Source organism: Rana temporaria, chromosome 8 (assembly GCF_905171775.1).
Source record: "Rana temporaria chromosome 8, aRanTem1.1, whole genome shotgun sequence".
NCBI lineage: Eukaryota > Metazoa > Chordata > Amphibia > Anura > Ranidae > Rana > Rana temporaria.
Window position 1 is genome coordinate 32539332 of NC_053496.1, and position 11528 is coordinate 32550859.

The 11528-nt window shown below is 43.2% G+C and overlaps 1 protein-coding gene across 11 annotated transcripts in view; it reads right to left on the reverse strand.

Annotated features, from left to right (window-relative positions):
• The window catches only part of LOC120946805 (alpha-2-macroglobulin-like protein 1), a 224004-nt gene extending 212957 nt beyond the window's left edge, over positions 1-11047 (reverse strand). For 8 of the 11 annotated variants that reach the window (XM_040361523.1, XM_040361519.1, XM_040361524.1 and 5 more), the window contains exons 1-3: positions 10963-11046; positions 4238-4313; positions 528-711 (exon numbers count right to left, since the gene is read on the reverse strand). In XM_040361523.1, coding sequence (XP_040217457.1) covers positions 528-711; positions 4238-4302 — 249 coding nt within the window. In that variant the 5' untranslated portion in view covers positions 4303-4313; positions 10963-11046. Of the gene's footprint in view, positions 1-527; positions 712-4237; positions 4314-10962 lie in introns of all 11 variants that reach the window. The other 3 variants (XM_040361516.1, XM_040361517.1, XM_040361514.1) reach the window with 1 other exon arrangement.
• Between the last annotated feature and the right edge of the window lie 481 nt (positions 11048-11528).

The window sequence follows — 11528 nt, forward strand, 5'->3', positions numbered from 1 at the left end:
AGGTCAGTATTCACTAATCATAGAAACAGGTAAAACACCATTAATGCATTTCTTGGCCTTTTTAATGGCGACTTTGTCAGGAAAAGGTATACAGTACACATGTTGGATCAGTTGCCCAGGCTTTTCAGCTGTCAGTTACCAGCACTAACAAGCAGTCTGGATAAATACCAATCTTCCTGAAGAATGCAGCTGGAAGCATCTTTTTATTGAATGGGCACCTCTGCTGACCATACATTGGTTCCAATTTGGGGGCTCATCCTTTTACCATTGTTCATTAGATCTGATCACAACCTAGCGCATTTAAAACTCCAATGAGCATTGAGTGCGACCACTTCCATTCTGCATGGAGACAATCATGTTCTCCACATGTGCTAAAATAGTTTGCTTGACCCTAGGAGGGGTATCCCTTGCCTTGCTTTCCACATAAGTTCAATTGAATACTATCCTACTAAGAGAGGATATCTCGTGGCTTTTTATCCCTCCTTTTCTAATCGTCTGTACTCATCGAGGGCATCACAGACTCATACCTGGAAGGACTGGCAGTGCCAGGGTGGCATGTTTGGCTGCACCGTGTACAGAGTTCTGGTTCCTGCCGAAGTTTCCAGATTCACATTTATTTTGGAGTGGCCTTTAAGGTCATTAGAAGTATGCATACAAAATGTCTCCTCGGATGGATAGTAGAGGTCAGGTGGAACAAAAAGGCCAAAGTTTCTAAAAGGGAAAAAGAAAAGGGAAAAAAATACATCTAGAACCACAAAACACACCCAGTTTTTATTATTACATTGAAGTTATTTAAAGTAGTTATAAAAGCCTAAACATTTTTTACCGTAATTCTTTCTAAGGTAATTAAGACCTACTCTAAGTTGGCATACAGAGACAGACATAATGCCTGTCACTGTATACAGTGTAGCAGAGTGGCTTTTTTGCTGCTGCAACCCTCTCCCTATGACTGGTTGTTAAAGCAGGAGAGACTTTCCTCCTCTCCACTGCCAAAATAGGGCTGTCTTTTTTTTTTTGGGGGGGGGGGGGTTGTTTTGCATTAAAAGGTGTAGTCCCATCCCGTTCTTGCACATCATTTGCCTAGGCGACCTTTGCCTCCTGGGATATGCATGTTATTTCCCTGATTGACTTTACAGGCAGGGATAACCAGAACTAATAGCTTTCATTTCACTAATTGGAAAATATTGGTGAAATTTCACCATAGTTAATGGGGAAGGTGAAAGTTTGGTGGTCTTTAATGGTACCTTTAAATATCTCCTAAAGATTTCAGAAGATTCTTTTATTTATCTTGGTACAAAAAAAGCTAACCCTAATCTTAACCATAGTCCTAGTCTCGACCCCAATGGTAACAATATATATATTTTTTTTATAAAATAAAGCCACCTCTCTCTAAATGCTCTACACAAGTTTTTTTTACAATATCGTCTAGTCTCTGAACTTTTTAAACAAAAGGCCAGTTTACTGTCCTTCAGGGGGGTTGGATTGGCCAGTGGGTGTAGAAAATGACCCAGCGTCATTGAGAGTAAAACAATTATATTGTGCCTGTAGTCAGTAGCAGGAGGAATAGTGCCTCATGCTTGGTATTAGTGGGAGGAATAGTGCCCCATCATTGGTGTTATTGGGAGGAATAGTGCTTGATCATTGGTGCCAGTCGAAGGCATGGTGCCTTCTTGTTGGTGCCAGTGGGAGGAATAGTGCCTTTTAAAGGCAAACAAAGGGCCACAGTTTGGAGACCACTGGTCTAGAGGAGGGGCATTTATTGGTAAGCTGTATTTGCATGGAGACTGACCTAGGTATTAAATTAAATAAAATAAGTCTCATGTGCTGCGAAATGATTCTGATACACCACAACAGGTCTAAATCGGGGGTCTCCAAACTCTTAAAGCAAGGAGACAGTTTTTTGTTCTTCAGACTTTAGAGTTGCCGAACTGAGGCCGGTAGCAGTGGATATTTTCCTGGGCGTAAACATCTTCATATTTGGTATTAGTGGGAGGAATAGCGCCACATCGTTGGTGTCATTAGAAAGAATGGTGCCCCGTTATTGGTGTCAGTAGGAGAAATGGTGCCCCATTCTTGTTGTCAGTTGGCAGAAAGAGTCTCACATCAGTGAGAGGAACAGTTCCCCAAGGGCAGGCTAAAGGCAAGCAAAGGACCACATCAGGCCCCAGGGCCGCAGTTTGCAGACCACTGGGTAGTTGGATAGACGCAATGGGCCTGTCTATTACTCTTTGTTGAGAAAGTTGTTCTTGTTGTTACTTATGGGATATTAATTAGTTTGCCAGGTCATTAGAGGGGTGCAGGTGCTATATTGATATGTTTACTTTATTTAAAAGTAACTTGTGGGCTTAGTGCTGCATTTTCTTTTCTTTTTTTTAGTTGCTACTTGTTTACATTTTTCTTTTTTCTATTTTTAGTTATTTTATTCTGTATGACAGTGTGGCTCTATGTTGTCCTGTTCTTGTAAAAAAAACATCTCTAAATAAAATATGATTAAAAAAATAATAATAAAATAAAGCCATGTGATTGTCATGTGATCACTGATACAATGATCACATGGGTTGTTTATCATCAATGCCATGGCACACATTTTTATTTCTGCTCATCCCCTGGGAAGGTTCTCCTTATCTTAGACTTCTTTTGTCTTAGTGGCCATTGTCACCAAGACAGAAAGTGATGAAAAATCAAGAGATGAGGGGGAAATTCTCAATGCTAACACCTGTTTTGGTGACCACTTAGAGGAGATTACTCCTTACATAGGAGAGATTTCATCACCCCTGTTGTGTCTCTGAGTCAGGATGTGAAGGTAAGGCCCCTTTCACATTGAGGAGTTTTTCAGGCGGTAAAGCGCTAAAAATAGCGCTGCTATCCCGCCTGAAAAACTCCTGCACTGCAGACTCAATGTGAAAGCCCGAGGGCTTTCACACTGAGGCGATGCGCTGGCGGGAGACAAAAAAATCTCCTGTCAGCAGCATCTTTGGAGCGGTGAGAGGAACGGCATGTATACCGCTCCTTCACCGCTCCTTCCCATTGAAAACAATGGGAACCGCGGCAATACCGCCCGCAATGCGCCTCTATAGAGGCGCATTGCGGGCGGTATTAACTCTTTATCGGCCGCTAGCGGGGGTTAATACCGCACCGCTAGCGGCTGATACCCGCGGCAATTCCGGCGGTATAGCGCCGCTATTTTTAGCGGCGTTATACCGCCACCGCAGCTCCCGCCCCAGTCTGAAAGGGGCCTAAGGCCCCGTACACACGACCGAACATGTCTGCTGAAACTGGTCCGCGGACAGGTTTCCAGCGGACATTTGTCCAGCCGACCGTTTTCCGGCAGACAAATGTTTCTTAGCATGCTAAGAAACATGTCCGCTGGAAGCCTGTCCGCCGGACACGTTCGGTCGTCTGTACAGACTCACCGTACATGTCCGATCGGCCGCCATCCCTTGCATGCGTCGAAGTGATTCGACGCATGCGTGGAAGCATTGAACTTCCAGGGCCACGCACGTCGCCGCGTCATCGTCGCGGCGACGGCGCGGCCACGTCACCGCGTATCGTGTACGCGCGGATTTCTGTCTGATGGTGTGTAGAACCATCAGACAGAAATCTCCGGGCGGACATGTCCGCTGAAAACGGTCCGGCGGACCGTTTTCAGCGGACAGTCCGTCCGTCTGTACGAGGCCTTAGGCCCCGTACACACGAGAGGATCGATCCGCTGGAATTGATCCGCGGACCGGTTTCAGCGGATAGATCCCCTGGTGTGTACGATCCAACGGATATTTTTCCGCAGATTTTTTTCCCCGGGGATGGATTTCCAGCGGATCAAAATTTCTTAGCATGCTAAGAAATCTATCCGCTGGAATCCAGTCCAGCGGATTGATCCGCTGGTCTGTACAGACTCAGCGGATCAATCCGTCCGATTCCATCCCTCGCATGCGTCGTAATGATTCGACGCATGTGTGGAAGTCCTTATATGACAGCGTCGCGCACGTCGCCGCGTCATCATTGCGGCGACGGCGCGACACGTCACCGCGGAGGAAATTCCGCAGGGATTTTGATCTCATGGATCTCCGGACCGTTTCCGCGGATCGATCCTCTCGTGTGTACTAGGCCTTAGGCTCCCAAATGGAATAGAGGAAAAAAAATGATGGGGGTTCTCACCCTTTTCTATTCATACTTAAAAAACAAACAAAAAAAAACCAGTTTGGCTTCAATTTATTGGAACTGGTTCACAAATACTTACGGTTTCTTGTCACTCTGAGCCAGTGCCCCCTTCAGGGAGAGAAGAAGACACAGCACCCAAATCATTGTGCCCAGTCCTGATAGAAATATGGAAAGAGATAGGGAAGAATTAATATAGTGTTTCAAAATGAACATTTAAAAGACACATGTAAAATATTTAAACATCTATATGGTAGTGAATTAAAAATTTAGCAAATATACGCTGCAGGTAAATCTTCCAGGTCCATGTGTTATAACCACTCCAGCCCCGGAAGATTGGACTGCTCAATGACCAGGCCATTTTTTGCGATACGGCACTGCATTGCTTTAATTGACAATTACGGGGTCATGCGACGCTGTACCCAAACAAAATTGGCATCCTTTTTTTCCCACAAATAGAGCTTTCTTTTGGTGGTATTTGATCACCTCTGTGGTTTAATTTTTCTGCGCTAAAAACAAAAAAAGAATGACAATTTTGAAAAAAACACAATATTTAGTACTTTTTGCTATAATAAATATCCCCAATTTTTTTTATTTTTTATTATTAAACTTAATATTTTTCTCAGTTAAGGCCAATATGTATTCTTCTACATATTTTTGGTAATAAAAATCGCAATAAGCATATATTGATTGGTTTGCGCAAAAGTTATAGCATCTACAAAATAGGGGAATGATTTATGGCATTATTATTATTTTTTTACTAGTAATGGCGGCGATATGCGATTTTTATCAGGACTGCGACATTATGGCGGACAGATTGGACACTTTTGACACATTTTTGGGACCATTGACAATTATAAAAATGCACTAATTACTGTGTAAATGTCGCTGGCAGGGAAGGGATTCACACTGGGGGGGCAATCAAGGGGTTAACTGTGTTCCCTAGTGTGTGTTCTAACTGTGGGGGGAGGGAACTGACTGTAGGAGATGATAGATTGTGGTTCCTAGCTAGTAGGAACTCACGATCTGGCTTTCCTCACAGAACAGGGGTTTGTATGTTTAAACACACATCCCTGTTCTGCCTCTTGTGACGGCGGCCGCGATGACTGATGGCCACGCGCATCGGCACCCCCCCCCCCCCAGTGCAGTGGGAGCGGTTGCACGACTGCTATCCCGCTTAAAGGACCGCCATACAGCTATGACGGTTTGCAGGATCGTGCTGGCCTGTTGCAGTATAATGACAGCGGCTGGTCAGCAAGTGGTGATTGATTTTTCACCAGGGAATGTTTTTACCTTTATGCATTCTATGCTATCCCCCATTATACTCACCTGAGCTCCCTCTCGGTCGGGAAGTGGTTAATCCAAAGAGGTGGTAAAATGGACGATTTTATCTTGTGTTTCTAATTAAAAAAAGGATTTTAACCGCTTGATCACCGCCCTATAGACGATATATGTCTACAAGGCGGTTGCTTAACTCTGGGAGGACGTCCATGGACGTCCTCCCAGAATCGCCCCCCGGACCCGGCGCATCACGGATCACGGTAAATCGCCGCTGTTAGCAATTACGGAGCAATCACTTGTAAACAAACCGGCGTCATGTGATGACGCCGGTTCCTCCCTCCCTTCTCTGTACCGAACGGTACAGTGTGAGAGAGGAGAGGGGGGGGAGCGGATGCAGCACGAGTGCTGTGGGCTGGATCTGTGACAAATGTAGTCACAGATCCAGCCATCCATTCATCCCTACATGTCAGCTATCCCTGCCCAATACTGTGCAATACACAATACCCTGTGCAATACTCTGCAATACCCCACACTACTCTGCAATACCCCACAATACCCCACAATACCCTGCATTGTCGCCTATGGGGATTTTTAAGTAGCGAAGTTTGGCGCCATTCCACGAGCGTGTGCAATTTTGAAGGGTGACATGTTGGGTATCTATTTACTCGGCATAACTTCATCTTTCACATTATGCAAAAGAATGAAGAAAAAATATAAAATTTGCTAAATTTTATAACAGAAACAAAGAAAAATTCATTTTTTTTTACAGAATTTTCAGTCTTTTTTCTCTTATAGCACAAAAAATGAAAAACCCAATGGTGATTAAATACCACCAAAAGAAAGCTCTATTTGTGTGAAAAAAAGGACGAAAATCTGACGGTAAAATAGTGGCATTTTACCGCTATTTTACCTCCAACGCTACCAGTGTGAAAGGGGTCTTAGTGAGCACCTAAAACAAACACACAACAAGAATGCCAGACACAGGAGGAGATTTACCAAACCTGGAGCACACCGAATCTGGTGCAGCTCTGCTTAGTTACCAATCAGCTTCTAACTTCAGCTTGTTCAGCTAAAAGGTTAGTTCATCTTTACAAAAAAAACTGCCTATGCAGGTAAGGGGTGTCTGTAGATAAAAACAAACTGTGCATCTCTGACTAAAGATGAATATTACCATTGCTATATTTACATACCTTAAAGCCTGACTGGAATACTCCCAGGACATTGCTAAGTACTGGTTGCTAAGTGAGGCCTAGTCACCACTGCTCACCTTCACCATCACAGTAGTGAGCTCTTTCTCTGATTCGCACCCCTCACATACTCTTTCTCTCCCCTGATGCATTAGCTCTGAGCTCAGCATTTGAGAGCTCACTCCTGTGATGGTGGAGGTGAGAAGTGACGACTATGCCTCACTTAGCAACGTCCTGGGAATATTCCAGTCAGGCTTCATAAGATACGTAAATAGCCTAGTCGTTACTGAGCATGTGAGAGGATTTGAATCAGAGAAAGAGCTCACTCCTGTGATGGTGGAGGTGAGCAGGAACAACTTGGCCTCACTTATTAATGTCCTGGGAGTACATAGCAATGTCCTGGGAGTATTCCAGTCAGGCTTCATAAGATATGTAAATTAAGGTGACCAGATTTTTTAAATGAAATCCGGGGACATATTTTTTCTTTACTAGTAATGGCAACAATCAGCGACTCTCTGCCCATCGCCGCCAGCCTCACAGCCTGTCAAGTCTAATGCCGCGTACACACCATCACTTTATGTGATGAAAAAACCCGACATTTTCTGTGAAGTAAAAAACAACGTTTTTGAAACTTAAATTTTCAAAGACGAAGTTGCCTACACACCATCGTTTATTCACAATGCTCTAGCAAAGCGAGGTTACGTTTTTTCCATTGAAGCTCGCTTCATAACTAGCTTCTGGGCATGCGCGGGTTTAAAAACGTTGTTTTAAACGTCGTTTTTTGCTACACACGGTCAATGTTTGTGAAAAAAAAAACGACGTTTTGAAAAACGACACATAAAATTTAAGCATGCTTCAATTTTTTTTTGTCATTTTTCACAAGACATAAAACAACGTTTTCCCCCCACACACGGTCATTTAAATTGACGTTTTTAAAAATGTCGTTTTTTTTCATCACATAAAGTGATGGTATGTACGCGGCATTACTCTTTGGGTCCTGGCTACTACTGGATGGGGAGCGGAGGAAGATCACTCCGCCGTGGAAGGCAAGGAGATAGGCAGGTGGCTGGCCGGGACTTGAGCCAAGGCAGAAGAACATGCGAGTGGATATGAATGGTCATGCGCCCAAAACGGAAGAAATATTCCCTCCGCTCCGACCAGCACATGATCATCAGAAAGGGGCACAAATAATGGGAAAAATACAACCCCCCCTATGCTAGTAGGCACGGCGGAGCGGGGGGTGCAATTCAAATGTTTTTATTTTAATTCTGCACTGACTGTCTTTGAAATTGCCCCTGCCCCCTTTTAAATCCAATCTGAGGACAAAACCAGGGACAGACTTGGTCCGGGGACAGTGTCCTCAATCAGGGGACTGTCCCCTGAAACTGGGGATAGCTAGAGCAAGGGTATTATTCAACCTTAGTCAGAGCTGCACAGTTTGTTTTTACCTACAGAAGCTCCTTATCTGCATAGGCAGTTTTGTGGTAAAGGTCACTTTAAGCTTTGATAATAAAACTTGGAATGTCATTGGTTACTATGCACATCTGTACCAGATTCCGTTTGCACCAGGTTTAATAAACCTCCCCCTAAAAGTCCAAGTATATTTAACAAATCATCACACAACCACACCATTCCATAAAATATCCAGCGCATTTTGCAGGGTTCACAATACTCCTCCTCTATTAGGGTTTAAATATTGCATGTGGTTAAAAGACTCAAAGAGGAGGATACACTGAGATATGTTCATTGAACAGATGTATGCAGCAGGAGTGGGTGCATTTATTCATACCAATCCCCCCATATTTACAATGCTTCCATTTGTGAATGAACAGGGAGCCTCTGTATAGAGTGCTTCCTGTTCGTTCACTCTGCAGCTGAGGCTGCAGAGAAAGGGTTGAGGGATCTGTGTCTTCAATCTCTTTCTGTTGGGAGTCTGTTTGGACCCCTGATATTTCACCAATCCCCTCCGGGCTACTCAAAAAAAGTTACAATATTTTTTTTTTTTTTTTAAATAAAAAAAAAAAAAACATAATTAAGGGCTCATTCTCATAGGTATTCTGGTCGCATGGACAAGTGGTTTGCCTGTTAGGCTTGGTTCACTGTTCCTGTCAGCTAGGCTGTACGGATCCCCATGACTTCTAACAGCCGCCCTGGACTCTTTCACCATTTGGTCTGGAAACCCTCTTGTGTTTTTCATTTTGAACAATTAAAACCCAACAGGGGTTCTAACTCTTTCACACTGTCCAAAAAAAAAATGTTGTCTACAATTAGGGCCCCATGTACACAGGATGCTGGTAAACACGTGTTCAGAGGCAGTTGGACACTTTTTTCAACTGCCTCTCTGAACACATTCAATGTTATCCTATGTGACCATGTACACAGTCTCGTTTATTGCCATTTTTAGGTAGTTGCGTTTAACCTTATTTTTCTGAAAGCAAAAAAAAAGGTTCAGACGCCAAAGATTTCCACGTTTCAGATGCCAAACGTGGCTAAACCCGGTACCGTTTTTAAAGGTGACCAATTTTTTACATTAAAAATCTCAAAAATGATGGCAAATGATGAAAAAACATAAAAAAAAATATAAAAAAATTGTAATTGTTTGCATTGCATTGTGGACAATCCACAACTTGTGGCAGGTGACATGACCATGGCCAATCCATGACTTGTGGCAGGTGACGTGGCAAGTGGACAATCCACAACTTGTGGCAAGTGGACAATCCACAAATTGTGGCAGGTGATATGGCAAGTGGACAATCCATAACTTGTGGCAGGTGACGTGGCAAGTGGACAATCCATAACTTGTGGCAGGTGACGTGGCAAGTGGACAATCCACAACTTGTGGCAGGTGACATGGCCAGGTGACGTGGCAAGTGGAAAATTCACAACTTGTGGCAGGTGACGTGGCCAGGGGACATGGTCAGGTGATGTGGCAAGTGGACAATCTACAAATTGTGGCAGGTGACATGGCCAGGTGACGTGGCAAGTGGACAATCCACAACTTGTGGCAGGTGATGTGGAAAGGTGACTGGGCAAGTGGACTTTTTACAACTTTCTCAACTTTCAAATGATGAAAAAACATAAAAATATATATAAAAAAAACTGTAATTGTTTGCATTCGATTGTGGACAATCCACAACTTGTGGCAGGTGACATGGCAAGTGGACAATCCACAACTGGTGGCAAGTGGACAATCCACAAATTCTGGCAGGTGATATGGCAAGTGGACAATCCATAACTTGTGGCAGGTGACGTGGCAAGTGGACAATCCACAACTTGTGGCAGGTGACATGGCAAGTGGACAATCCACAACTTGTGGCAGGTGACGTGGCCATGTGACGTGGCAAGTGGACAATCCACAACTTGTGGCAGGTGATGTGGCCATGTGACGTGGCAAGTGGAAAATTCACAACTTGTGGCAGGTGACGTGGCCAGGGGACGTGGTCAGGTGACGTGGCAAGTGGAAAATCCACAAATTGTGGTAGGTGGCGTGGCCAGGTGATGTGGCTAGTGGACAATCCACAACTTGTGGCAGGTGATGTGGCAAGGTGAATAGACTGCTAATGAAAATTATGTGAAGCCCTCACACGATCATTTTAAATTACATTTTTTTAAACCGTCGTTTTTTAAATGCCGAAAAATGATCGTGTGTACGCGGCATTAGGAGTTGAGGAGAAGCACAAATTTGCAATGTAATGAGAAGAGCAGTTGGTTGTAGCAGCCTACAATGGAGCCCAGGATAGCAATTAAAAACTAACTGGTTCTAATTTTTGGGCTGGATAAATACTTTAAGATAAACAGTATATATATTTTTTTCTATTTTGTAGCTAAAGTTTTACTGGCTTCTTTGTCTGATTGTGCTTAAAAATGTATTGTTCTACAGTCTAAAAATGGGAAAAATGGGAAAAATAGGCAAATTGGTAGAAAAAGAGTAATACTCTCTAAAGAAATCTCTATTCTTTAGCATCCCTCAATTGAAAATATATTTATGTTTTGTTTTTGAATAATGTAAATTGTTTGAAAAAGATTTCAGCAAGATATGGACAGAAAGTCTTGTATAATGTGTGCACATGACAGACGTGTCTGCATTTATTTTTGGTGAAATCTGAGTTACATCTGTGGAGGGGGTGCTCAGAATATCTTACTCTGGCTAAAATGTGGAGCTGAGTTGCTCATAAAAACGTTATAAATAGGTAAAACTGTAACAAATTAATATTTCATCAAATGAAATGTGGCTCACATCTTTTAAAATTTTAATTTAAAATTTCCTCTGAATTAATTTGCCCAACTCCAGATTGCCATGTATTGACCCATCACCATAACATTAAAGTTCATTCCTCACCTGTTCCTTTGAAGTCCAGAAGCTGCTGTCGTTTCTCTTGCTCCTGATTTGTGTTTTATGGTTTGCCCAAGTGTCATTTTTGTGTTGGCATTGATACGGTATGTCTTCTTTTAGTTGCTAGGTATAATTAAGGAATTGGCTAAGTTCCTTGTTTTGTCACAAGGTTTAATTAAATCATTGTTTGTGAGTTCCTGCAGGGATTTACTGGTATATACCTTGATGACATGCAATAAAAAAACTTGCAGAACAATAAATATGTGCCAAAAGACTTTGGCAAAATCAATTCTATTAAATGGTTCAATGTCATCAGTGTGCAAGGTTCAAGTGAGGATACTAGAGAAGTAAACATGTATGCCCTAGTCCTAGAGGCAGACAGAGGTACATGCCTAAACACACAACGTGGCACTCTCTGTTTAGAGATGAGACTTGCTGGGGGCGTGGCCTGGACGGGCATGGTGTGAGGAGTGCTGAACGGGAACTACGCTTGCCTAATATCCGCTATAGCATATCCTGGGGCTAATATCGTAATCTTACTGCACGGGTCTGACTCCTATATCATGGTCCTA